Raw genomic sequence first — 27,439 nt, forward strand, 5'->3', positions numbered from 1 at the left:
GCGTCATGCAAAGGCACTAGTTTGGGAGCACTGGTAACGGCACCTCTGCCGTTCTCGCCGGCCCAGTACTCTACTAGCCCGGTGGTAGTGGCGGCATTGAGGATCTGGGGGCAATGGAGGAGGTATAAGAAGGTGGAGGGTGTGTCAGTCTGGACCCCGGTTTGCAACAACCACAGGTTCACGCCGGGCAGGATAGATGGCGGGTTCCGAAGTTGGCAGAGAGCAGGAATTAGATGAATTCTAATTCCGAATTAGACGGATGGGAGATCTATTCATAGATGGGAGTTTTCCCAGTCTGAAGGCGCTGGAGGACAAGTTCAAGCTGCCGCCGGGTATTTCAGATATTTACAAGTCCGGGACTTTCTGAGGAAACAGGTGTTGGCTTTCCCGGTGATCCCGCCACGGGGGATACAGGACAGAGTAGTGTCCAGTGCCTGGGTGGGGAAGGTGAAAGGGTCGGATATCTATCAGGAGTTGTTGGAGGCAGAGGGGACACCGGTGGAGGAACTGAAGGGCAAGTGGGAAGAGGAGCTAGTTGGGGAGTTAGAGGCAGGTCTGTGGGCGGACGCCCTAAGCAGGGTTAATTCCTCTTCATCATGTGATAGGCTCAGTCTAATACAATTTAAGGTGGTACACTGGGCACACATGACGGCGGTGAGGATGAACAAGTGTTTCGGGGTAGTAGATAGATGCGGGAAGCCCATCAAACCATGTCCACATGTTCTGGGCATGCCCGAAGCTTGGAGGATTCTGGCAAGGGTTTGCCAAGGCAATGTCCAGGGTGCTAGGTATGCAGGTGGCGCCGAGTCCAGAGATAGCGATCTTTGGAGTGTTAGAAGACCCGGGAGTTTAGGGAGTGAAAGAGGCCGATGTTTTGGCCTTTGCCTCCCTGGTAGCCCGGAGAGAGATCCTTTTAATGTGGAGGGATTCGAAACCACAAAGTGTGGAAACTTGGGTCAGTGACATGGCTAGGTTTCTCAAGGTGGGGAAAATAAAGTTTGCCTTGAGGGGGTCAATGCTGGGGTTCTCTCGGAGATGGCAGCCGTTCGTCGACTTTCTCGGGGAAAATTAAAATGTTAGCAGAAGCAACAGTCTGAAGGGGGCGAGGGGGGAGCGGGTAGGCGCAATATGGTTAAGGGATGTACAGAAGGGGTTGGGTGGGAAATGTCTAGTTTACCATATTGATGCTTATGTTATTATTGTTTTGTTTGTTATTGTTATAAAACTTTTGCACATGTTTCAATAAAAATATTTTTAAAAACGTCAGCTTAGTCATATCTTAGCATAAGAGATTTGGTGCAACAGTTTGTCATTTTTAAGTTTATGAATAAAATATGTTCAAAGTATTTTTTACTAGAGCTAAATGTGGTCTTCTATATTTAACACTAGACTAACGATATGTTGGAAGTTACTATTGGCGTTAGTGACGGAACAAATTCTGATTCCATGGTGAGTTTTATGATATTTATTTAATAATAAAAATGTTTAAATATTGTGGAAAATCGAACTGAGAGAGTAAATGGAGAAAGCTTTAGAATAAGATCATGAGTGAAGAGGTGGGTTTCGCAAACACATATATAGACAGAGTCAATGATGCAAGACCATACTTTGAATGCGAGTCTTTGCAGGTAATTAAGTCTTTACAGGTCCAGACGGTGCAACTCGAGAGAGGGATAATCACAGGTTAAAGAGGTGTGAATTGTCTCAAGCCAGGACAGTTGGTAGATTTTGCAAGCCCAGGCCAGATGGTGGGGGGTGAATGTAATGAGACATGAATCCAAGGTCCCGGTTGAGGCCATACCCATGTATGCTGAACTTGGCTATCAGTTTCTGCTCGGCAATGATTCTGCATTGTCGCGAGTCCTGAAGGCCACCTTGGAGAACGCTTAGCCGAAGATCACAGGCTGAATGCCCTTGACTGTTCCCCGACTGGAAGGGGACATTCCTGCCTGGTGATTGTCGGGTGATGTCTGTTCATCCGTTGTCGCAGCATCTGCATGGTCTCGTCAATGTACCACGACTCGGGACATCCTTTCCTGCAGCATATGAGGTAGACAACATTGCCGAGTCGCACGAGTATGTACTTTATACCTGGTGGGTGGTGTTTTCATGCATAATTGTGGTATCCATGTTGATGATCTGGCACATCTTGTAGATGTTGCCATGTCAGGGTTGTGTGGTGTCGTGGTCGCTGTTCTCCTGTAGGCTGGGTAGTTTGCTGCAAACAATGGGTTGTTTGAGGTTGCACAGTTGTTTGAAGGCAAGTAGTGGGTGTGTGGGGGTGAGGGGATGGCCTTGGCAAGATGTTCATCTTCATCGATGACATGTTGAAGGCTGCGAAGAAGATATCGTAGTTTCTCTGGGGAAGTACTGGACGACGGACGGTACTCTGTCAATTGTGTCCTGTGTTTGTCATCTGTGGAGGTCGGTGCCATTGGTCAGCATCCACCCTAATACATTAAAGAAGCCATCCCCTATGGATAAGACCTCAGTGTACACAAGGTCTGCTCAGACAAGGAGAAATGTAACAGACATCTACAGATGCTGAAAGCCGCCCTCGTAAGAATGGGATATGGCGCTCGACTCATCAATCGACAGTTCCAACGCGCCACAGCAAAAAACCGCACCAACCTCCTCAGTAGACAAATTAGAATGCTGAACTGAGGGACCAATCAATGCACTGAAAGAATCAAGGCAGAGAAAAGCTGTCCCATTGGTGTACAGTTTGGGAAAGAAATTCACGTTCCAGCCAGAGTCTCCATTTGAGAGTTGCCATTGCGACGCCGGAGCTTGTGACCCATGATTTAGGAATCCCTCATCTACCCTGTTGAGCCATCACAACCTGTATGTTTCAATAAGATCACCTGTCTTTCTTCTAAACACCAATTATCCTGAGAAAATTAGCATAGTCTCAAGCTACTAAACCTGACTTCATAAAACAACTCCTTCATTCCAGGAATTCCCGGTAAACCATCTTTATATTGCTTCCAATGCGAGTGTGTCCTGTCATGTGAGAGTACCTTTAAGAAATGGGTGTTTATTACTGCAGTGATGTCAGAGAGTGGGTGGAGCTGGGCTGTCTGTCAGCTTTTTACTTTCGCTTTAGGCTTTTTGCTGCAGAGTGGGTTTGGTTTTAGTTTTGGAGTAACTGCAATCACAGCAGGTTGTGTGTGAACCTCTGCAAGCTTATGAGTGTCCATTTGCTGATTTCAACGTGGTAACTGTTCTCAGTAGTGAAGCCTGATGTCTTTCTGTTAAAAGGTGTTTTTAAGTCTTATGGATGTTAAAAGGAAAGTAAGAATTACTTAGCGTTGTATTCTTTGGGGGTTGTATTTGAATTGATGGTTGCTATATGTATGTTTTAAAAAGGTTAACTTGAGTTAATCGAATAAACATTGTTTTGCTTTAAAACATACTTTTCCATTTCTGCTGTACCACACCTGTAGAGTGGGCTGTGTGCTCCCCATACCACAATCTATTAAAAGTTGTGGGTCAGGTGAACTCCATGATACACTTTGGGGTTCTCTAAACCCTGGCCCATAACAGTCCCTCCTTAAGGAATACGACCAAGACTGTACACAGTGCTTTAGGTATGGTCTCACTAATGCCCAGTAAATGTAGCAAGAACTTTCCCACTTTCAAACTTCATCCCCATTGCAATAATGGCCAACATTTTGTGTGCCTTGGTAATTACTTGCCGTGTCGGCATGCAAACGCTTTTGTGATTCATGCATAAGGGCACCCAGATCTCTCTGTACCACAGCTTTCCGCAGTCTCACTCTAATTAAATAATATTCTGTTTTTTAGCCAAAATGGACAACCTCATATTTTCCCGCATTATATTCCATCTATCAAATTTTTGCTCATTCACTTAACCTATCCACTACCCTTGGCAAATTCTTTGTCTCCTCCTCACAACTTGTTTTCTTACCTATCTTTGAATACCCAATATATTTTGCCTACAGTATAGTTTGTCCCTTCATCCACGTCATTAAGATAGATGTTAAATATTTGAAGTCCCAGAACTGATCCCTGTGACATTCGACTTATTGATGTTTGCCAACCTGGAAATGATCTGTTTCGTGTTAGCTAGCCACTCCTCAATGCTAATATGTCACTCTCCCAACATCATCAACTTTTATCTTGTGCCTTTTATGTGGCATCTTACTGAACGCCTTTTGGAAATCCAAATGCTTTGTATCTCTATGTTTCCCTTTATCCACCCTGTTTGTTACATCCTCAAAGAACTCTAATACATTTGTCAAATTTCCCTTTCACAAAATCATTGTTGAATCTGCCTGATTGTATTCTGATTTTGTAAACGCCTACTATTACAACCTTAATAATGGATTCTAGCATTTTCCCAATCATAGATGTTAGGCTGACTGGCTGAAAATGTCCCGTGTTCTTTTTACTCTCCACCTCCCCTCCCCCTCCCCCAACTCTCTTCCTCAAATTAGAGGAGCTACATTTGAGGTTTTCTATTCCGCTGACACCTTATCAGACTCTCGGGAATTTTGGAAAATTGCAACCAATGCATCCACTATCTTGTCAGCTGCTTTAAAAAAATTCCCTAAGATGCAGGCCATCAGGTCCAGGGAAGCCGTATTAGTTTGCCTAGCACATTTTCCCTTGTAATCAGGATTGTTTTAAGTTTCTCCCTCCTTTTTACCCTCTGATTTTCTATAATTCTTGCCATGCTTTTTGTGTTTACTACTGTGAAGAGAGACACAAAATACTTGTTCAAAATCCCTGCTATTTTCTTGTTTGCCATTATTAATTTTCCAGTCTCATTCTCTCAGGGTCAACACTCACTTTTGTCACATTTTTCTTTTTATATACTTGAAGCTTTTATTACCAATTTTTAGGCTTTTATTACCCATTTTATGTTTCTTTTTAGGTTTCTCGCATCCCCATCCAGTTTCTCTCTTTTTTTCGTCATCTTTTACTGGTTTCTAAAATGTTCTCAATCTTCTGATCTACCACTAATATTTTATCTTCTGATTTCCTGTGGCGGTGATGTGCTGAGCAGACGCATATCATGTGGCTCTCCTCCCAGTCGGACCCATAATAGCGAATTTTCTAGGATTCTCAGCTCAAATAAGCCACCAAAAACTCCTTGAAACCCAAAAGACCATAGCAGCGAAGAGGCAGAAGAGAAGATGCCGGCAAATGGTGGTGCAAAGGGCCAGTGAGAAGGCAGAAGCGGCGGTAAGGGGCAGGAGCAATGAGCAGACAGATCAGCGGACCCACGAGGCGAGGCGGAGGCCCCAGCGAACCAAGAGAGTGGGCGACCGGTGACCCGAACAGCGGACCATGAACAGACAGCAACGCCCACCCACCACACCGCGGGATGGATGGAAGACATTCCTAAAAAAAAAGAACTGACTGCTATGAGGGAGGAGATTAAATTGGAACTACAGGTGATGATGAGAGAGATGGTGACGGAAGTGATGGGTGCCCTCCAGCGCACGATAGACGGCCTGGGAAAGAAGGTGGAAGCCCAGGAAAGGACAATCCCTGGACATGGAAAGGGCATCAACCGGCCAGAGTGGCTCTGGAGACCGAGGGGAAGAGGTTGGTGGTGGCCCAAAGGAACCTGAGGGGATAGGTATAAGACCAGGAAAACAGGTCCAGATGACAGAATGTCCATATTGCGGGACTGCCAGAGGGGTTGGAGGGAAGGGACCCATCGAACTACAAATGCTGGGCAACTTGATTGGGAGGGACAGTTTCCCAAATCCCCCAGAACGTGACAGGGCACACAGGTCGCTCCTACCAAAACCCAAGACTGGGGAGCAGCCGAGAGTGATCATTGCTAAGCTGCACAGGTACCAGCACCGGGAAAAGGTCCTGAGGTGGGCCCGGCAGATAAGGTCGTGCTTGTGGGAAGGACACAGAATAAGAGTATATCAGGACATTGGGGCAGACCTGGCAAAATAAAAAAGGGCCAAATTTAATAAGGTAAAATCGGCACTCGACAAGAGCGGAAAGCGGAGGGTGAAACAGGACGAAGAACCATTGTACAGACTCTGTGTTTGCGCGGGACAATGCTGCCTCGTTCTCGGATTAAAGGAGGAAGATAGAGAGAAGGAAATGAGGATAGGGGAAACAGGTGACGGGGCGTGGAAGGGGAACGGAGACAGGCAGATAGAACAGAGACAGGGTGAGACCAGTCCAGGGAGGGGAGTCACCATACTAGCAAGGAGGGATGGCATGGAAAGACAAGTAATAATGGGGAAGAAGGAGCATCTGGCCAAGGGGTGGGGGGGAGGACAGAAAGGAAGGTGAATACAGGGGGGGGGGGGAGGGTGGGAGGGGAAGGGGGAAACGTGGAAAGGGGGAATAGGGAGGGACAGAACAGAAAAGGGGCAGAAAGATAGGAAAGGGTTGGCAGCGAGAAAGGCACAGGACTCAGCAGGCATGGAGCAGGTCAAGGCGCCGCAAACAGCCACTTTGGAGAGTTCCTAAACAAAGGGAGACATAGTCCCAATGCTAACCATTGTGCCACGTGCCGTCCCCGGTGTACACACAGTTGACAGCCATGTTGGGTGTCCTCTGGACAAAGGAAAACCCCGGAGTGCAGGGGACCAATCTCATGATGAGGATGGCGACCCACGGCCATTATGGATGGCCCCCTAACAAAGGGAAACCCTGGAGTGCAGTGCCCTCTACCTTTACAGTGTGTGAATTCTAACTGGCGATTGGCTGCGGTGTTTGTGCATGTTGATTGGTCCTAGTGTGTGTCCATCAGTATGTGTCTGCACCATGATATACTGGTGTATATTATGACAACCTGGAATGTAAGGGCACTGAACGGCACAGTGCAAAGATACAGAGTTTTTGCAGTGGGGGAATCGGTGCTTCCAGGAGTTACAGGACCGGAATATTCCACGATAGTCGTCTCCGACCACGCTCCGCATTACGTGGATGTGTGGTTGGAGACAGGCCGTGCCCAGCGCCCCACATGGAGGCTGGGAATGGACCTCCTGGCCAACAAGGCCTTCTGCCAGAAAACATCACAGGCCACAGGCTTTGTGAGTGACAACTGGAATGGGGAGATCTCACCCTCCTCGTTCTGGGAGGCACTGAAGGTTGTGATCAGAGGGGAGATTATAAGGCACGTAGGATTAGAGAAGAGAGGGAGGCCAGGCAACAGCTGATCAACTCCATCTTGGACAGAAAGTACTCTGAGGACCCGACCGTAGAGCTGCTGGTGGAGAAAAACTAGCTACAAATGGACGTTAACCTGTTATCCACTAGGAAAGCAACGTACCAACTCCGCCAGACATGGGGGATCTTTTATGAACATGGAGAACATGGCTCACCAGTTGAGAAAGCAGGCAGCCATGAGGGAAATAGCGCAAGTGAGGGACAACAAAGACAGACTGGTAGCGGAACCAAGAGGTCAATCAAGCATTTGAGACCTTCTACCGAGTGTTGTACACGTTGGGGGTTCGTGGATGAAAGAATTCCTCGATGGACTGGATATGCCGGTTGTGGGGGAGGACAGGCGGGGGGATCTGGAAGCACGAAAGATCTGGGAGAAATCATGGAGAGCATCAGCTCCATGCAGGCGGGGAAGGCACTGGGACTGGACGGGTCCCTGGCCCCACATCTAACGGACATGTTTGCAGACTCGCTGGCAAGGGGCACTTTGCCTCCTACGCTCACGTAGGCAACTATTTCACTGATACCCAAAAAAGACAAAGACCCGACAGAATGTGGATCATATAGATCCATTTCGCTACTGAATGTGGGTGCGAAAATACTCGCAAAAGTCCTGGCTAAAAGTCTGGAGAACTCTATACCAGAGGTGGTCGCTGAAGACCAAATGGGCTTTGTCATGGGAAGGCAACTCACTGCAAACATCAGGTGGCTGTTGAACGTAATAATGACCCCCCTGGGGAGAGAACACTAGAGGTGATCGTGTCCCTGGGCGCAGAAAGGCCTTTGACAGAGTCGAATGGAAGTACCTCCTCGAGGTACTGGACCGGTTTGGGCTAGGAGCAGGATTCACTGACTGGGTAAGACTCCCAAGGCGAGCGTTCGAACCAACACCACCAACTCTGAATACTTCCAACTACAAAGTGGCACAAGGCAGCGATCCCCATTGTCCTCGCTCCTGTTTGCATCAGCAATCAAACCCCTGGTGATAGCCTTACGGGGCGTGAAAAACTGGAAGGGCATCAAAAGAGGAGACAGAGAGCACATTATGCAGATGACCTTCTCCTGTATGTCTCAAAGCCACAGGAAGGACTGAAAGCAATCATGCGGATCTTAAGAGAGTTTGGAACCTTCTCAGGTTACAAACCCAACCTGGGCAAAAGTGAGGCATTCCCAGTGAACCCAAACAGGGAGGGACTCCCGTTCAAAATAGCCCAAAATAGATTCCGACACCTGGGGATCCAAATCGCCAGAGACTGGACACAGATTCACAAGTGGAACCTGACCAGCCTGGTGGAGGAAGTCAAAAAGGACCTACAGAGGTGGGACGCATTCCAACTCTACCTGGTGGGGAGAATGCAGACGATCAAAATGAACTTGCTGCCTGTCATAATATACACACAAGTATATAATGGTGCATAGACAGACACTGACTCACACACTGAATGACCTGTCAACGCACAGGACACAGCAGCCAATCACCAGACAGCACACGGCCACTATAAAGCCAGAGAGCACTAGTTTTCCCGCTCTCTTGGGATGCAGCCTCTGAGATAGTCAGAGCCCGTGATCAGCAACACGAACACCCACCATGTTCTAGCAGTATAGTCTGGTCAGGTTAGCCTCAGGTCTCCAGTCAACTTAACATAGTGTCAACCCACAGTGCAAGTATGTTTAACAGCTCATAGTTAAAAAAAATAGAGTGTTGGTAGCCTGTCTCAATCATTGCTATGGTAAATGCAGTCCTCACAGACCCAGCATACCCAACACATCATGGTACCAGTGCGTGATGTTAGAGTTTGACGGACCTACCCTGAGATAGTTTGCCTTTGACCAGCAATCAGCCATCCGGTAGTATGGACAGCGTCCACCCTCCCCTGCCGCTTTGCATCACCGGCAACCTCGGTGCCAACTGGAAGATATTTAAGCAGAAGTTTCAACTCTACCTCAAAGCCACCGACCTTGAAGCCGCCTCAGATGCCAGAAAGATTGCTCACTTTCTCTCCATGGCCTGGGATCACGCCATCCACATTTTTAACACCCTCACATTCGCTGAAGGCGAGGACAAGTGCAAGTTCAAAACAGTCCTACTTAAATTCGACAGCCACTGTGACATCGAAGTCAACTAAAGTTTTGAACGCTACATCTTTCAACAGCGTCTGCAGGGTAAGGATGAACCTTTTCAATCTTTCCTAACCCATCTTCGCATCCTCGCGCAATCCTGCAATTATGGCTCCACCTCCGACTCAATGATCCGCGACCAGATCATCTTCGGAGTGCCCTCGGACCCCCTACGCCAGCAGCTCCTTAAAGTGAAACAGCTCACCCTCACTATAGCCATCAAAACCAGTGGCTCCCCCTCATGAGTGAGTGTGGTGTGAACTCAGGGCGAAACTCACCAAGGCCCCGGTATTGGCATTCCTCGACCCTGCCAAGGAGACGAAGATCTCTACTGATGCGAGCCAGTCTGGCATTGAGGCAGTGCTCCTCCAACACGATGACTCCTCCTCATGGGCTCCATCGCATACGCATCGCGTGCAATGACACCTACTGAGCAGCGCTATGCTCAAATCGAAAAAGAGTGCCTGGGCCTCCTCACGGAATTGTCAAATTCCATGACTACATATATGGACTCGCCAAATTTACGGTGGAAACGGACCACAGGCCACTGGTCAACATTATACAGAAGGACCTTAACGATATGACGCCGCGCCTGCAACGCATCCTCCTTAAACTCAGGCGGTATGACTTTGAACTGGTCTACACCCCGAGCAAGGAGCTCATCATGGCCGATGCACTCTCCCGTTTTGTCACTATGCCATGCGAGCAGTCGGGCTTTGTGTGCCAAATTGATGTCCATGTTGAGTTCTGCACATTTAACTTGCCCGCCACTGACGAACGAGTCATCCAGATTCGTCGTGAAACAGCCAGGGATCCTTTGCTCCAACGAGTCATGCGCCATCTTACAGACGGACGGAAACGCCCGCAATTCTACAACATCAAAGATGATCTGGCAGTGGTAGATGGAATTCTGTTAAAGTTGGACAGGATCGTCATTCCTCAAAGCATGCGTTCTCAACTGCTCGATATGCCAGCGATTCCAGCCAGCTCAGCCAAAGGAGACCTTGCAGCCACGTGAACTGGTGTCGTTCCCATGGACCAAGGTTGGCGTTGATCTCTTCCAAGCACTAGGCCGGGTCTATATCCTCATTGTGGATTACTTCTCTAACTACCCAGAGGTGGTTAGGCTGCATGACCTCACATCGGCAGCGGTCATCCATGCGGCAAGGAGACTTTTGCTCACCATGGCATTCCACTCACGGTCATGCCGATAATAGCCCGTGTTTTGCCAGTCAGGAGTGGACCAAATTTGCCCGGCGGTATAATTTCACACACGTCACCTCAAGTCCCCATTACCCACAGTCGAATGGCAAAGCTGAAAAGGGGCTGCACATTGTCAAACGACTCTTGTGCAAAGCGGCTAATGCGGGTTCCGACTTTTACCTCACACTACTAGCCTACAGGTCGACTCCTTTGTCCACTGGCCTGTCCCCAGCACAATTGTTAATGAACTGCACATTACGGACAATGGTGCCTGCAATACACATCCCAGACCTGGACAACCTTCCGGTCCTGCACAGAATGCAACTGTCTCGGGCCCAACACAAGTCAGCGTATGACACCCGCGCCACAGATCTCCCTGCTCTCGCTCCTGATGACCAGGTTCGTGTTCAGCATCCTGAAGGTGGCTGGTCTGCCACCGCTGTGGTAATCAAGCAAGTGGCCCCCAGATCGTTTCTGGTTCGTATGCAGGATGTCTCTTTTCTACGCCGTAATAGGTGGGCACTGCGGCTGCTTCCACGCTCGCCGCCAGACCGTAATGCCCGGCCTCGCCCTCAGGACATGCCCTTCCAAGAGCTCGCAGATCTACCTCTTCTGTTGTCACCCTCTGCGACTGACACAGCCCAGCCCATTCCAGAGCAGGCGGCCCCCGACCCACCCTTGAGGCGGTCAACCAGAATTCGTCGCCCACCACAGAGACTGAATTTATGAACTGACTGAATTTATGAACTGACTGACTTCATGCACTGATTGTTTTGTTACCTTGGTTCTTCGCTCGCTCGTTTGTACATACTGTTATTTATATCCCATGTTTTGTTACAGACACTCTATCTGCACTAAACACCTTCCCGTGTAAATATGTTAGGATTTTTATATATAGCCAGGATCATGGTCATGTAATTATACTGACATGCTCTCTATATAGTTAGGCACATTCACATAACCACACTATTTATTGCCACGTACACATATTTCTTTTTTCAAAAAGGGGGAGATGTCATAATATACACACAAGTATATGATGGTGCATAGACAGACACTGACTGACACACTGAATGACCAATCAACACACAGGACACAGCAGCCAATCACCAGACAGGACATGTCCACTATAAAGCCAGAGGGCACTAGTTTTCACGCTCTCTTGGGATGTAGCCCCTGAGACAGCCAGAGCCCGTGATCAGCAACACGAACATCTACCATGTGCTAGCAGTATAGACTGGTCAGGTTAGCCTCAGGTCTCCAGTCAACTTAACATAGTGTCAACCCACAGTGCAAGTATGTTTAACAGCTCATAGTTAAATAAAATAGAGTTGTACTTCTACAAGTGTTGGTAGCCTGTCTCAATCACTGCTATCGTAAACACAGTCCTCACAGACCCAGCAGACCCAACACATCACTGCCGAGATTCCTCTTCCTGTTTAGGTCCATAACGCTCTTCATCCCTAAGGCCTTCTTCCAGACCCTAGATACAAATCAACATTGCAAAGGAGGACAATTAAGGGAGACCTGGCGCTGCCAAACCTGCAATATTACCACTGGGCAGCAACAGCAGAAAGAGTGAGGGGATGGGTGCGAGAACCCAACTCGGGGTGGGTACAGATGGAGGAGGCCTCCTGCAAGGGAATGACCCTCTGGGCCCTGGCCACGCCAGCACTCCCATCCCCCTTGGCAAAATACACATCGAGTCCAGTGGTAGTGGCCACACTGAAAATGTGGGGCCAACTAAGACAGCACTTCGGGCTGACCAAGATGTTCCCCATGGCTCCCAACTGCGGTAACCACAGATTCTTGCCAGCCATGCTAGATGCAACATTAAAAAAATGGAAACAGGACAGGGGAACGCTGACAGTTAGAGACTTCTATGTAGGGCACAGACTAGCGACACTGAACAAACTAACGGAAGAATGGGAACTACCAACAGGACAGGAAATGAGACACTTACAAATAAAACACTTGCTCCGCAAAGAGACTACACTATTAGAGGACCTGATGTCCACTTCTGGGGACAGAAGTGGGGTGGGGGACTCTGGAGCGAAGCACTGAGAATGGCCAACTCCACCTCCTCCGGCTCAAGGCTCAGTCTCATGTAGTTCAAATTGGTGCACAGAGTGCACCTGACCAGAACCCGAATGAACAGGGTCTTCCTGGAAGTGGAGGACAAATGTGAACGGTGCCAGAGGGGCCCCGCCAACCACACCCACATGTTCTGGGCGTGTTCAAACTTGCTGGGTTTTGGACAGCCTTCTCCGAGGCAATGTCCAAGGTTGTGAGGGTGAGGATGAAGCCTTGCCCAATAGTGGCAATCTTCGGAGTATCAGAGCAGCCACAGCTATACGTGGGGAAGAGGGCCAATGCCCTTGCTTTCACTCCCCTAATCGCATCGCCGGAGAATCCTGCTCGGCTGGTGATCAGCAGCACCACCCACAGCTTCAGACTGGCTAGCTGACCTTTTGGAATTTCTCCATCAAATTTGTCATCTGAAGGTTGGAGGAAGACTTCCTTCCTGCATGGGGGCAATTTGTCGGTCTGTTCCAAAGCCAACAAAAGCCAATAGAGAGGGAACTGGAAGGATTAGAAAGTGTGTTGTTCCTCATGTCTTAATAAAGCTGGTAGTCTCAAATGTGGAGAAGATGCTTTATTGTGAATTTGTTCTCTCTTCAGAGCTTAACTTACGGCTACCTCAAATGCTGCCTGCTTGTGTGTCTGTGTCCTGCTACAAGTTCTGCCTTCCGTGAAGTGTGTCATCACTTCCTGTCCCTGTGTATATATAGCTCTCCCGTGCTCCCTCTAGTGCTTGCTCAGTTGTATTGCATCTACTCAGATCTACGATCACCACAGAAAGAAAACAGGGAAAAAACAAAAGACAAGGCTGAACACCAGGGACACACAACCCAGGGGGAGCCAGGGGTGCGCCGGGGGGGGGGGGGGGGGGGGAGGGTGCGGGCAGGGGGAAGAGGGCAGAGAGTCTGAGACGGACAAAGAGGGACAACACTGGGGGAGGGGGGAGGATGTGGGGGAACCCCTACCTCATCCACAAAAATAACATGGCTGAAGCCAACAAAGGGAGGAAAGAAATTTGGCGGGGGGGGGGGGGGGGGACAAGGTGAAGGGGTAGCACCCCCCCGATTGACCAGGGAGGACAGCGAGGGGGGTGGGTGGGGGAAACGAGGAGGGGTTAGGTAAAGGAGGGGCAGTGGGGGGCATGGGAGGGGAGGACACGCAGGACTCGACGGCAACAATTTGTAAATAAAGTAACATAAGACAAAAGCCTTTTTTACACTGTACAATAAATAAAAACGAACGTCAATGTACATAATGTTGAAAATGCCAATAAAAGATTTTTTAAAAATTCACCTTAATTTAGCGCCAAGCTGTTTAAACTCCCTCAGTTTTTTCTTTGTAGGGTCAAACTACAACGCAAGAAAGTGACATGAAAGGCTGAAATTGTATAACTTTAATAAAGAATCAACAATGAGCAATTAAGCAAGTTGTAACATTAATAGGTTACAAATTGTCTTTTAGCCAACACAAGATAAATAAGTCAGTATGGCCAGTTTTGTGGGAGGGTTGGCTTCAGGTGAAGTGATTTTTAAACCAACCATAAATATCACAGAAATCCAATCTATGCCTGATGAAACTTATATTTAAAGCCGGCTGATTTTTGTACTAGTTTGGTTAATTTTGCCTGGACTAATGCTGATAAATCCAGAGCAAACTCTGTTTTGTTCAGTTTCTAAAACTAATGATTCATACCCACGAGAAAAGGGTTTTAGACAGTGGATCAGCATTCCTCATATGTACGTTCTGGTTAAGCAGGTTGCTTCATGAAATTGATGTTGTGATTGCACTGACTACTGAACTGTGCATACTTTTAAAGATAGCAAAGCCACAATATAAATTTGCCACAACATGCAATTTCTAGGAGACCTCAATTTGGTAGGTGCAAATATTTTGGGGGAGGCTGGTCTATGACTCTTCAGGGAAGGAGCTTACCTGAAAATTCTCTAAAATCAGATGAGGTGTGCTTTGGAAACCCTGACAATACTGGTTCAGAAAGGGTCTGTGATTAAATTTCATTAAAAGGTGTGGAGTAGGATTTAAAATTAGATATCCTGATGCCTTCAATTATAGACCATGAATCTTCCAAGGAGTGGTAATAGTTGGATTGCCACTCCATTCCTATTCTTTTACATTAACATGGAACTCCGCAATTCTGTCCCGGACTTCTGTAACCAGACCTCTTCAGATACACAGAACATACTTGTTCACAGACTCTTTCTTCGTAGTTCAGGATCATCAGAAGAAGGCGAGCTTTGCCCTTTTTTTATAGCACTAGCTGTCGTATATTGGCAAGTCTTCGTTCACGAAAATAATGGAAAGCTTTGGGACATTTAAATAGTTTTTCAGCGTGCTAGTAAATCAATGTGAATGGGGTAAGTAGGTAGTTTGATAGGTGGGAGGGTGGCAGACTGGATTAAGTGGAAAGTGGTAGGTGGCAGGGTGGGTAAAGTGGTGAGGTTGAGACAGGATGAGTAAGGGGAGTCAGAGCATCTGGAGCGAATACGAGGGTTGTGGGAATTGGAGTGTCAGGATGGAGTCAAAGAGTTGGGGTGGGGTCAGAGGGTCAGGGAAAGTCAGAGGGTTGTGGGGCATTTGAAGGACGATCAATGAGGAATCAGAGAGTCATGGGGGTCGGAGGGTCAGGGTGGTTTGGGATTGGGTCGGGGAATCAGAAGGTTTGGTGGATAGTTGGGGATGGGATCAGTGGGGAGTGAGGAGGTCAGTTGTATAGATACCCAGGAGATAGACATACTTTTAACTTGTCTAATATTTCCTGGTAATTATTCAGGTAAGGAAGTCTGAACCCTCTGACTCTAATTCAGAGTTCGAGACTTTCTCGAAGAGTCCCAGAGGCAGGTGAATTGCCAATTGGGAGATCACAGTTTCTGGGCACTTCCCGAGGAATCCTTGCATTGGGAGTTCTGAGGAGTCACGTAGCACATCCTCTGGAGTATGAATGGTTTCCGACCCTCTGGAGACTGAATCCCCCCAATTTTAATCAAGTGTACCTGTCAGGAATGTGTGGGTTCAGCTCCGACACCTGTTTCACATCCCTTCCCAATGGACAGATTGAGTTAGATTTGGAGCTGTGTTTTTTCATTTCAATAGCTGCCTATTTTGTAGTTAAAAAAAGTGTTTCTTCTTTTTACCTCCAGAGTCAAATAATCATTCTTAATGATGCCAATGATAATTCACCCGTATTTGTAAATGCTACCTACACAGTATCTGTTTATGAGGTGAGTCACTTTCAGTTTTTCAGGAAACATTTTGCGTAGTATGTCATGTAATTAGCTAGTAACACGGTTCTTTTAGCTTTGTGACTTGGTTTCAATCCAGAACTAATTGATGCAATGGAATAAATGTGGGTGTTTCAATCGATTTTCAGTATCATTAAACTGGCCATACTATGGCACACTTTAGTAAGAGTTAATAAATTGGCAAATCTTAGTCCAAGAAACCACATGCTTGATGACTATGGGTTTGGAACAAGATCCTACTCATACATTGGGAGACATTGTTATATTTTTTGGATTTACTCAGTTATTTCTTTGATATTAGTTATCAACTGCCATTTGGTGATCCTTTACTCTCCATGAACTGGAATGAAACTTCCTGGGCAGGATTCTCCCTTCTGGGGACTTGATGTACCATCAATTGGACTCGAGACACGATGAAGATCCAAATGTAGGCTTTAATCAGCTAGATGTTAGCCCGGTGGTCGATTACAGAGAAAAGGCCCTCCGCCGGGTCCTTCGGGTTCTTATGCCCCGCCTCGTAGGCGGGGCTACTTGCCTCTCGGCCAATTGGTGAGCGGTCACATGACTAGTCTCAACCAATCAGCCGAGAGGCACATGACCGGCCTGAGCCAATGGGCAGCGAGTGCTCTGCACCAATGGCAGGTAACGCTCCTAGTCATACCACCCCACGGCCGCCGGAAAACGGGCAGGAATCACTCCGGACTTTTTCCTGGAAAGTCCGGGGTGATTCTCCATTTTCCAAGGGGACAGCAGGGCCCGGCGTGAGTCCTGCACCTCCGGCTGCTGGCAGGGCCCTGCAATTACGCCCGTGCGGCCGCGCATGTGGACGGCCGTGGGTCCGCGCATGTGCGCAGCGGCCATCTTCGCACCGGTACCCGCACAACATGGCACCGCCCTGCAAGGGCCCGGCGTGGAGTAACATAGGCCCCCCCGGAATGAGCACGGCCACCGATCGGTTGCCACCGATCGTGGGCCTGGCCACTGTGGAGGCCCCCCCCCGGAGTCGCATCCCCCCCCCCCCCCCCCCCCCGCCCCCAATCAGGATGGCCCCCGCACTCAGGATGCCAAGATCCCACTGGGTGGGACCACATGTGATCCATGCCGGCAGGACTCGGCGGGCACTCGGCCTGTCGAGCGGGGAGAATCGGCGCTGGGGCCGCTTTCAGTGGCCCCCGACTGGCGCCGCATCGATCGCGTGCGCGTGAGTGGGGGCAATTCACTAGAATCGCGTGCTGGCGTGGGAGCCTATTTTGGATAATTTTCCGCTCCCACTCTGAGCGCGATTTCGGCGCGGAGCGATAGAGGATCCCGCCCCCTATGTACAATATCTGGCAAGTTAGAGTTGCCCAGAGAACATCTGTTGCTCTGGTTGACTGAATTGACCCAAACTTACTCATCTTCATCTTTTAATATTAAAGGGCTGTGAAGGAGATCATTAGACTTGTGTTAGATAAGTGTGTTAATTGATCATAGAATAGAATCATAGAAGTCCAACAGTGCATTTGGCCCATCAAGTCAGCACCGACTCTCTGAAAGAGCACTTTACCTAGGCCCACTCCCTCGCCCTATCCCCATATCCCTGTAATCCCATCTAACCTACAAATGTTTTGGACATGAAGGGGCAATTTAGCATGACCAATCCACATCTTTGGACTGTGGCAGGAAACCGGAGCATCCGGAGAAAACCCACACAGGCATGGGGGGAGAAAGCGCAAACTCCACACAGTCACCCAAAGCTGGAATTGAATCCTGGTCCCTGGCACTATGAGGCAGCAATGCTAACCACTGTGCCACCGTGCCGTTCATATGGGGCAAAGGCAGGAAAATGGAGTTGAGGACGGATCCACCATGATCTAATTGACTGTTGTAGCCGGACCAAATGGTTGATTGGTCTACTCCTGTTCCTAATGTTGGAAAAATAAACATTCTATCTAACTAAAAGCAAAATACTGCGCATGTTGGGATTTTTAAATAAAAACGGAAAATGCTGGAAAACCTCAGCAGGTCTGGCAGCACCTCTGGAGAGAGAAACGGAGATCATGGGGAAGATTTTCAGGCCGCGTTGCGCTTGGTGCAAATCCCGCTGTTGGGAGAATTCTGGAAGGGGCCCGAAATGGGATTTGTGCTTGGTGCCAAACACTGCACCGAGCCTGATCCAGCTCACGTAATCTGGTTCATGCCATCGCTAGGCGTGAACCAGCCTCACATATTTAAATCCTCATTTAAAAATGCCGGAACTGTTTGAAACCGGATTCTCCTGGCTCCTGGCGTTCTCCTGCTGGTGCAACATGAAGCTGGTGTGAATCACTGCTGGTCTCCACAAACAGGGACCGGACATGATGACAGTGCCAGGTGTTCAGAGGTCATTGTAGCCACCGGGTGGTCAGGGACATGGCAGGACTGTGCCCTGGCACTGATCACTGGCCCCTGGCAGCATGACAACCTGGCAGTGCCAACCTGCTATCGGGCAGTGCCTAGGGGCACTGCTGTGGGACAGAGCCTGAGGGTGGGAGGGCCAGAATGGGGTGGGGCCTAAAAGAGCGAGGGCCTGCAGGGACGGGGAATTTGGGGACTCCAAAGCGCGGTGTCGCGCATCTGAGGGTGGGGTGGGGGGATGGGGGGGGGGGGGGGGGGGTTGCTGCTGGTAACGGCGATGAGGGAAGGGGGCTGATGTCAGCGATTGTTGGGGCAGAGGTGGAATCATGCCAGCGATCCGAGGCAGGGTAGGGGTGCATCCTGATGCCTACTCGGTATGGGGAGGGGGTAACCTGAATGTTTAGTAGTTGGGGAAAGTTGCCCCTCTATGGGCAAGGGTTAAGGTTTTTTCTGCAGGAGGGCGTGATGTCTGTGAGAGAGGTTTTTTGTTAAGCTCATTCTGAGATCTGGGCGCCCTTTAAGATGAAAGCCCTGATTTCTGTGAGGCCAGTCTTGCCGGCATGTTTAGGCCCTGCCCCTCTCAATGTCAGGCAAAACATGCTCCCCTCCAAAAAGATTTCTAAGTGTGGATGGATTACGATCAGGATCACGATGCCTCACCCAGCGCAATTCGTCCTGCTTTTCCCGCTTGAGATCACACTTAGAAATGATTTTGGAGAATTATGCCCAATGTTTTGAGTCGTCTATCTTCTGCTCCTTCAAAACTGAGCAGAGGAAGAAACAAAGTAGATTATATGCTGTACAAGAGGGATAGGGCATTTGGAACTGTGTGAAGGTCAATGATAGATGGGAGCTCGGAGAGATTGCAACAAAGATATGTAGGGCCCGTGACAGAAGGAACACTAATTTCAATATGTTGAGCCAGAGAAGGTTCGGGCAGCACGGTAGCATTGTGGATAGCACAATTGCTTCACAGCTCCAGGGTCCCAGGTTCGATTCCGGCTTGGGTCATTGTCTGTGCGGAGTCTGCACGTCCTCGCCATGTGTGTGTGGGTTTCCTCCGGGTACTCCGGTTTCCTCCCACAGTCCAAAGATGTGCAGGTTAGGTGTATTGGCCGTGATAAATTGCCCTTAGTGTCCAAAATTGCCCTTAGTGTTGGGTGGGGTTACTGGGTTATGGAGATAGCTGGAAGTGTTGACCTTGGGTAGGGTGCTCTTTTCAAGAGCCGGTGCAGACTCGATGGGCCGAATGCCCTCCTTCTGCACTGTAAATTCTATGATAATTTATGATTAATCTAGGACAAAGGTTCGGCACAACATCGTGGCCGAAGGGCCTGTTCTGTGCTGTATTGTTCTATGTTCAAGGTGCTGATAACGGCTTCAAGATAAGATGGTGGAAAGAGCTGATGGGAGAACAAAGGTCAGAGCTCAGTGATAGCAAAACTAAGGAAAAAGTGACGGTGGGGTGGGGAGGGCAGTGGGGGGGTTGTGTTGGGACAAAATGGGCGGGATTCTCCGAAAATGGGGCTCTGTCCCCACGCCGGCAGGAAAATCGGCGCCAACCACTCTGGCGTCAACAGCCCCCGAAAGTGAGGAATTCTCCAACTTTTCAGGGGCTACTGACCGGGGTGGCGGGGTAGAGAGTCCTGGCCAATATGTTTGGGATGAAGAAAAAGGGCCATAATGGGGGAGAAAGGTCATCGTTTAACATTGGACTCAATGATTGAGAGTCGCGAGGGCTGTAACACACATCATCGGAAGGTGAGGTTCTGCTCCTCCACTTGTATCACTGTGTTAGACTATAAATTATGAATCAGCAGTTTGTTAAAATTAAAGATTAAACAGCAGCTTAAACTCAATTCAGTCAATTTCACTTGGTTATAGAATATTTAACTTGTAGCTCTTCAAATAGAGGAATAATAAAAGACAAATTGCTTTGTCAGCTCTGCTGAATATTGAATGTGTACAATCATAACATCGCTGGTGAGGCTTTGCCCACCTACGCAATCCAATCAAATATTGCTTAAGCAAATTCCATCTCACCAACTTAATATCCAGCTTCGGAGGTAAATCAAGGAAAGCACTGATTTCATTTATGTTTCTATTTGGTGCCTGGCAGCCTCAAACTACTGGACACCACTAATAATGAACAAACAGATCAAATAAGTTGTGTATTCCAGTTTGAGCATGGTTATAATCAGATTGTAATGCTAATTTCATTGTATGTGGAGAAGAATTTGGGGTGGCAAGCACAAACTGGATAACCGAAGTGTAATCATGCCACAAAGTAAATATGACACTGTCACTTGCATCTGAGAGTTCCTTTAGTAGGGTTACTGAGCAAATGATTCAAGGTGTGGGACAGGCTTGATGGAGCAACTGGTCTTTTCTTGCTTGCCAATTTTGTATGCTCGTAAATAACACAGACACCACCGAGTTGGTTCCTTTTACAGCCATGCAGACAATCTAACTTGCATGCTCTAATGAGGGCTAATTCCGTGAGTATCTCCGTGAGATATTAAATGTGTAAAGTTGCCATAGTCCCAGATGACCATAGGCTGGCTTTCCCTTTTGAGGGGGGAGAGCTGACTGGTGGTGATTTAACCTGAAGATCACAACACCTCAGATAAGGGGCAAGGTTGAGAAAGCAGGGCCTTCATGAATAACCTCAGCCGGTACAAGAATTGAACTTGTGCTGCTTGCCTACCTCTGCGTCACAAACCAGCTGTCTAGCCAAGTGACCTAAACGTTGAAAATGAATGGAATTCTTTGTAATGATAAACTAAATCAATAATGTGGCAAAAGTGTGTTAATTATTACTTTATTTCATAATTAATTTTGCATCATTTTGTTGGACAGAATGAAACTAAAGGTGCAACGTTATTTACTGTTAAAGCAGTGGATAGGGATCAAGGGGCTGCTGGAAAAATCAAGTACGCGATTGTGGAAGTAAGTATTATTGCATGCAATGTGAGAAATTGCACCTGATCGGATTTAATTTTTATTACCTGAGCAGAGGGTATTGTAATCATGGCTGTAATTCTGTATATGATGCCACTAATGGGATGTAATTGTTAATACTGCATAATGGGCTCATAGTCAATCAGTAACCTGTTTTATACTGCACATATTTTTCAAAAGTCTTTCCAGACTTCAATCTTGTCCTATTTGTCTACTTACATATTATCCAACTCTATCTTGGTGCTTTTATGAGTTTTTGTGAGGTACTGAAATATTGTGATATAGTTGTATTGCATTGTCGATATTAAAAATATACTGCAGTGAGAAGCAACAATTAGCAGGGTCTTCTTCAGACTTTCTGATCAAGAAAACACAGTTGCAATTCTGAACCAGTCAATCTTTGTCCCTTGGCCTTTTAAAAGTTGTATCACACAGAGACGCATGAAGGTTTCAGTGCTTCTCACTAAGGACCAATGTTGTTCCATTATTCAACTGTGTTCCTCAGGGATCTTTCTACTTTGTGTGAATACTGATAAAGTAGAATACAGTTACATACCTTGAATGAAATAATTCATTTTCAACCATTTTACAATTCACAAAAACCCTGTAAAACCCCCCAGCCCCCCAACGCCCCCCCCCCCCCACCCCCAACAGCCAATGGTAACCAACTCCCGAAAGTGCATGATAAACAAACCCCAACAACTGTCGAACCATCACTCGCTCCCCCGAGAGCAAATTTCACCTTGTCCAGGGTCAGAAACTCCAGCAGGTCTCCCCGTCATGCTGGGGCACAGGTTAAAGAAGCTGACCTCCACCCCAACAAGACCCACCCACGAGTTATCAGGGAGGTGAAGGCTAAAACATCTGCTCCCGCACCCACCTGCAGCTCCGGCTGGTCCCACACTCCGAATATGGCTTCTGGGGAACTGGGCTCCACACCCACATGTAAGACCCCCGAGATGGTGCTGAACACCGTCCTCCAAAACCTTTCCAGCTGGTTTGCGGGGCCCCTCCCACATCGGTCACAGACATCCTCCACCCCTTCAAACAGCTGACTCATCCTGGACTTTGCAAGGTGTGCCTTGTACACTACCTTCAGCTGTGTCAGCCCCAGCGTCGCGCACAAAGTCAAGGCATTTACCCTCCACAGCAGCTCACACCACAGGCTCTCCTCTGGCAACACCCCAACTCCTCCTCCCACTTCACCTTAACCCCTTCCATGGACACCCTGTCCTCCTCCGAAATCCTTCTGTAAATGGTCGAGATGACCCCCTTCTCCAACCCCGCCCCCGCTGGCAGCACCGCCCCCAGCAATGAGGAGGCAGGCGCTATCAGGAAGGCTTCTGCGCAAAGTCCCACACCTGCATACACCTGAAACGCCAGTCCAAACCTCTCGCGCAACTCCTCCAAACTTGTAAATCACCCTCCCGGATACATCCTTAATCCCCCTCTCTTCCCATACCCAGAACCTGCATCCATCCTCCCATGCTCAAACCCATGGTTCCCTCTAATCAGCATCCCCCCGACCCAGCCAGCTCCCAACCTAAGATGGTGCCTAAACTGACACCAGATCTTCAACATGGCCACCATCACCAGACTCACTGAATACTTCCCTGGGGCCATTGGGAGCGGCCCCATTGCCAGTGCTCGTAACCCCAACCCCCTGCAAGAGCCCACCTCCATGATGACCTTCAAAGCCCCTGCTCCCTGCTCCATCCTCAAATCCTCTCTACATTTGCTGTCCAATAATAATAGTTCAAATTTAGGAGGCCTAACTCCCCCCCCCCCCCCCCCCCCCCCCAACCTGCCGTCCCCCCTCTGCAGTATCATCTTGCCAAACCTAGCTACCTTCCCCGCCCAAACAAATTAGATCAGCCTGTCCACCGCCCTAAAAAACACCTTGGGCTAAAAGACTGACAGGCATTGAAACAAGAATAAGAATCGCGGCAAAACATTAATATTTATTGCCTACACCCGGCCTACCAATGACAGAAGGAGATTGTCCCACCTCCGGAAATCAGCCTTCACCCTCCCCACCAAGCGAGTAAAATTAAAATTCTGAGGTCCTGCCCAATCTCGGGCCATCTGCACCCCAGATACCTAAAATAAGATGCCGCCAGATGAAATGGCAGCTCCCCCCTCCCCTCCATCCCCCCAGCCCTGCTCCAACTCCCGGAGGGGAGACCACAAAGTACTCACTTTTCCCTAAATTCAATTTGTACCCCATAAAACATCCTAAATCGCTGACGTAACCCCATTTTGCTCCCCACCAAAGAGCATGGCTCTGAGATATACAGTAACATGTCATCCGCATATAAGGACGCCCTAGGTTCCACTGCACCCCCCCCCCCCCCCCCACTATCCCCTCCCACAACCCCAAGCACCTCAGCGCAATGGCCAAGGGCTCTAATACAAGTGCAAACAGAAGTGGGGACATAGGGCAGCCCTGCCTCGTACCTCAGTGCCAAGCAAAATACCCTGAATTGATGCTATTTGTGTGCATGTTCGCCATTGGCTTGTTATATAGCAGCTGCACCCACGCCACAAACTTCGGCCCAATCCCAAATTTCTCCAATATCACCATCAAGTACAAAAGGGAAAATGCTGAAAAATCTCAGCAAGTCTGGCAGCATCTGTAGGGAGAGAAAAGAGCTAACGTTTCGAGTCCGATGACTCTTTGTCAAAGCTTTTTTTTCACCATCAAGTAATTCCACTCCCCCTGGTCAAATGCCTTCTCCCCATCCAGCGCTACCATTACCTCCATCTCCCTTCGCTCTGCCGGAGAAAGCATGACATTAAACAGCTTCCTCACATTCGAGGACACTGTCTTCCCTTTATAAACTCCATCTGGTCCTCCCCGATCACCTTTGGAAGGCACCCCTCCAACCTTAACGCCAACACCTTTGCCTATATCCTGGCATCTACATTCAGCAGAGATATGGGCCTATTCGACCCACATTCCACCGGATCCTTGTCCTTCTCACGCAACAACAAGATGAAGGCCTAACCCATCATCTGCGGCAAGACACCCCTGACCACAATCAATGGCGCCTACCTATCCTGAAATTGTTTATAAAATTCGACTGGGAAAACGCCTTGCCCCACCACCTTCCCTGCCTACAACCTCCCAACCGCTACCTTCACCTCCTCCACCCCCACCGACTCCTCCAACCTTGCCCTCTCCGCCTCCCCCAACCTCGGGAACTCCAGCCCATCAAAAACTCCCTTATCTCCCACTCCTCCTCTGGTGTCTCTGACTTATACAAGTCCCGATAGAACTCTCGAACACCTTATTAATCTGTTCCGGAGCCACCACCAGCTCCCCCGTCTTGGCCCACACCCAAACTATCTCCCTCACCGCGGCCTCCCAAACGGAGCTGACCTGCCTTCTCCCCATACTCAGGGACAGCCCTCCTTGCCCTTCTCAGCTCACGCACCGCCTTCCCCGTGGACAATAGGTCAAACCTCACCTCCAACTCCTTCTTCTTTGCCAGGAGCCCAGGGCCTGGGTCCCCGCATATCTCCCATCCACCTCCAAGATCACTTGAATCAATCATCATACGCTTACCAGCACCACCAACTTTCCCTTCCAATGCACCTGTCACTATCACGTACTTGCCCTCCTGGTCACAATTTAAATAGTCTGCACAATGACAGGACAGCCTAAAGCACTTTGCAGCCAATGAACTACTCATGAAGTTTCGTCATTGCAGTGAAACTGGCAGTTGCAATGTTTTTGTCTGGCTGGTTAGTCACAAAGCTGACTGCTGGCCTTTTCCACTAGCAACTGTAAGGTAATTTAAAAATATAATTGAATGTCAGTTAAACGGCCAGTTGCTGAGAACAGGAACTGATAGCAGAGCAATAATAGGAGGAGCAGAAGGCACGGGAAAGATAGAGTTGTTCCATTAATCATAGATTCTGGAGGACATACTCCGTCTGCACTGTGCCTCGCATACATTCCAGAGAATACCGGGAGAACCCCGAAATGGGATTCATGCCAGGTGCCGATGGAGCACGTTGCTCCCGGCCCATGGCACCAGATTAGCATATTTAAATAAGCATTTCAATATGTTCAGCCTATTTGAAGCCAGAGTCTCCCAGCTCCTACGATTCTCTAGCCTTGCTGCAGTATGAGGCTGTTGGGAATCTCTACTGGTCTCCACCAACAGAGAACAGGCATGATGACCATGCCGGGGGGCTTGGAAGCCATTGGAGTTTGAATACAGCTGCCAGATGGTTCGTTAATTTATCTTTCCCTTCATGCTTGAATGCATCTGAAGTACTCTCCATTGATCCCAACCCGCAATGTTTATAAACATTCTTGTTCTGATTGACAGACGCTGGCCACTTCAAAGCAGCTAAGTGCTTTCATTTAAGCTGTGTTTAAACCATTAAGCTATCAATCAAACTATAGTTGAAAGGGACTGCACTGGTAAATTGAATGAATGCTAGGCATTTCAAAGGGTCTCAAGGGATTTCTAGGTTGGCTCTGACACATCAAGAAGAAGCAGTTTTAAAAGCATAGGGTTGAGAGAGCAAATGTGAGGAAGGGAAAGACTTCCGGGCTTGAATCTTCAATGAACTGTCTGATCTGCTCATCAGGGGATAGATACTCCATTACTTGATGCCGGTGCTGGGATTACTGATTGGGCGGAGAGTGGTGGATTGCCCGAAGACGGGAAATGCATTGAGTGCCAGACCCTGTGATTTGCATGTGGTTAAAACTGATTAATGAGCTGGAAGCCTGAAACTCCACCCCCCCCCCCCCCACTTGCGCTCCACTCTTGCTGGGAGTCACGCGGGTGTGATTTGGTGCAAGTATTTACAAGAGGGGCCCAGGTGCCATGGCTATTGAGGGGGAGCAAGGAGTTAAGCAAACGTTTGAAGCTTTACGGGCTTGCTGGGAGGTATATGCCTGGACCTCAAGGAATGACTTGGTGGCAAGTGTGCGTACTCGGGGTATCCCCCTCAGGATCGTGGTGCTATGGCTGAGACCCCCATTGCTGCATTAATTAATTCAAACCCACACTCTAGTTGCAACTTAGAAGCTCCTGGCTGTTGAGAGCGTTGACAGTATCCTGCAGATGCTGTGAGGGCTTCTGGTCATGTGGGAACCCACCCAGCCCGCCCATCAGACCAACCCATCAACCCCCCCCCCCCAATCAAACCAACCCCCACATTAGACCCGCCCATCAGACAGCCCCCCCCAAACACCCCCATCAGAGACCTCCATCAGACTCCTCCGTCAGAGACCTCCATCAGAGACCTCCATCAGACCTCCCATTAATGTCCTCCTGCCTGAAAGCTGAAGATCAGTCCAGACAGTACAGTGGAAATTTTCACTTACCCCTTCCTAATATCTGCTGCCTCAGAGGATTCCTCAAAAGTCCAGAGCACTTGGAAGGGCTTTGAAACCACAGCAATTCATGTCACTAGCCAGTGGTCGACAGTTTTATTGGTCTGATCAGGCAAACGTGCTAACCACTGTACCATCGCGCCACGCCATAAGGTCAGTTGTGGTGATGTTTGCTGATGATTGCACACTATTCAGCATAATGCTCGACTCCTCAGGTGCTGAATCAGTCTATGTGCACATGCAGCACAACCTGAACAATATCCGGGAATGAGTTGACAAGTGGCAAGTAACATTTGTGCCATATGCAAGGCAATGATCATCTCCAGTAAGGGAGAATCAAACCATCATGTCTTGACATTCAATGGCATTACCATCACTGAATCCCCCACTATTGATATCCTGGGGGCTAACATTGACCAGAAACTGAACTGGACTAACCATGTAAATACTGTAACTACAAGCGCAAGTGTGGCGAGTAACCCACCTCCTGAATCCTCAAAACTTCTCCACCACTTTCAAGGCACAAGTTAGGGAAGTAATGGAATACTCCCCACTTGCCTGGATGAGTGCAGCTCTAACAACACTCAAAAAGCTTAACACCATCCAGGACAAAGCAGCCCACTTGATTGCTCCTCCTTCCACAAACATTCAACCCTCCATCACTGACAAACTCTGGCAGCCTTGCATACCATGTACAAGATGCACTTCAGAAACTCACCAAGGCCGCTTAGACCGCACCTCCCAACCCCATGACCACTACCATCTAGAAGGACAAGGGTAGCAGGTACCTGAGAATACCACTACCTGGAAGTTTCCCCTCCAAGTCCCTCACCATCCTGACTTGGAAATGTAGCACTATTCCTTGATTGTCGCTGGGTCAAAATCATGGAACTCCTTCCCTAACAGCACAGTG

General features: G+C 48.6%; 1 protein-coding gene across 2 annotated transcripts in view; it reads left to right on the plus strand.

Moving 5' to 3' along the window:
* cdhr2 (cadherin related family member 2) overlaps nucleotides 1-27,439 on the plus strand; it is a 397,792-nt gene that overhangs the window by 222,174 nt on the left and 148,179 nt on the right. For both annotated transcript variants that reach the window (XM_038795617.1, XM_038795618.1), the window contains 3 exons: nucleotides 1,390-1,449; nucleotides 15,729-15,809; nucleotides 21,066-21,155. In XM_038795617.1, coding sequence (XP_038651545.1) covers nucleotides 1,390-1,449; nucleotides 15,729-15,809; nucleotides 21,066-21,155 — 231 coding nt within the window. The remainder of the gene's footprint in view (nucleotides 1-1,389; nucleotides 1,450-15,728; nucleotides 15,810-21,065; nucleotides 21,156-27,439) is intronic.

The sequence above is a fragment of the Scyliorhinus canicula genome, chromosome 4 (genome assembly GCF_902713615.1).
Source record: "Scyliorhinus canicula chromosome 4, sScyCan1.1, whole genome shotgun sequence".
Taxonomy (NCBI): Eukaryota; Metazoa; Chordata; class Chondrichthyes; order Carcharhiniformes; family Scyliorhinidae; genus Scyliorhinus; species Scyliorhinus canicula.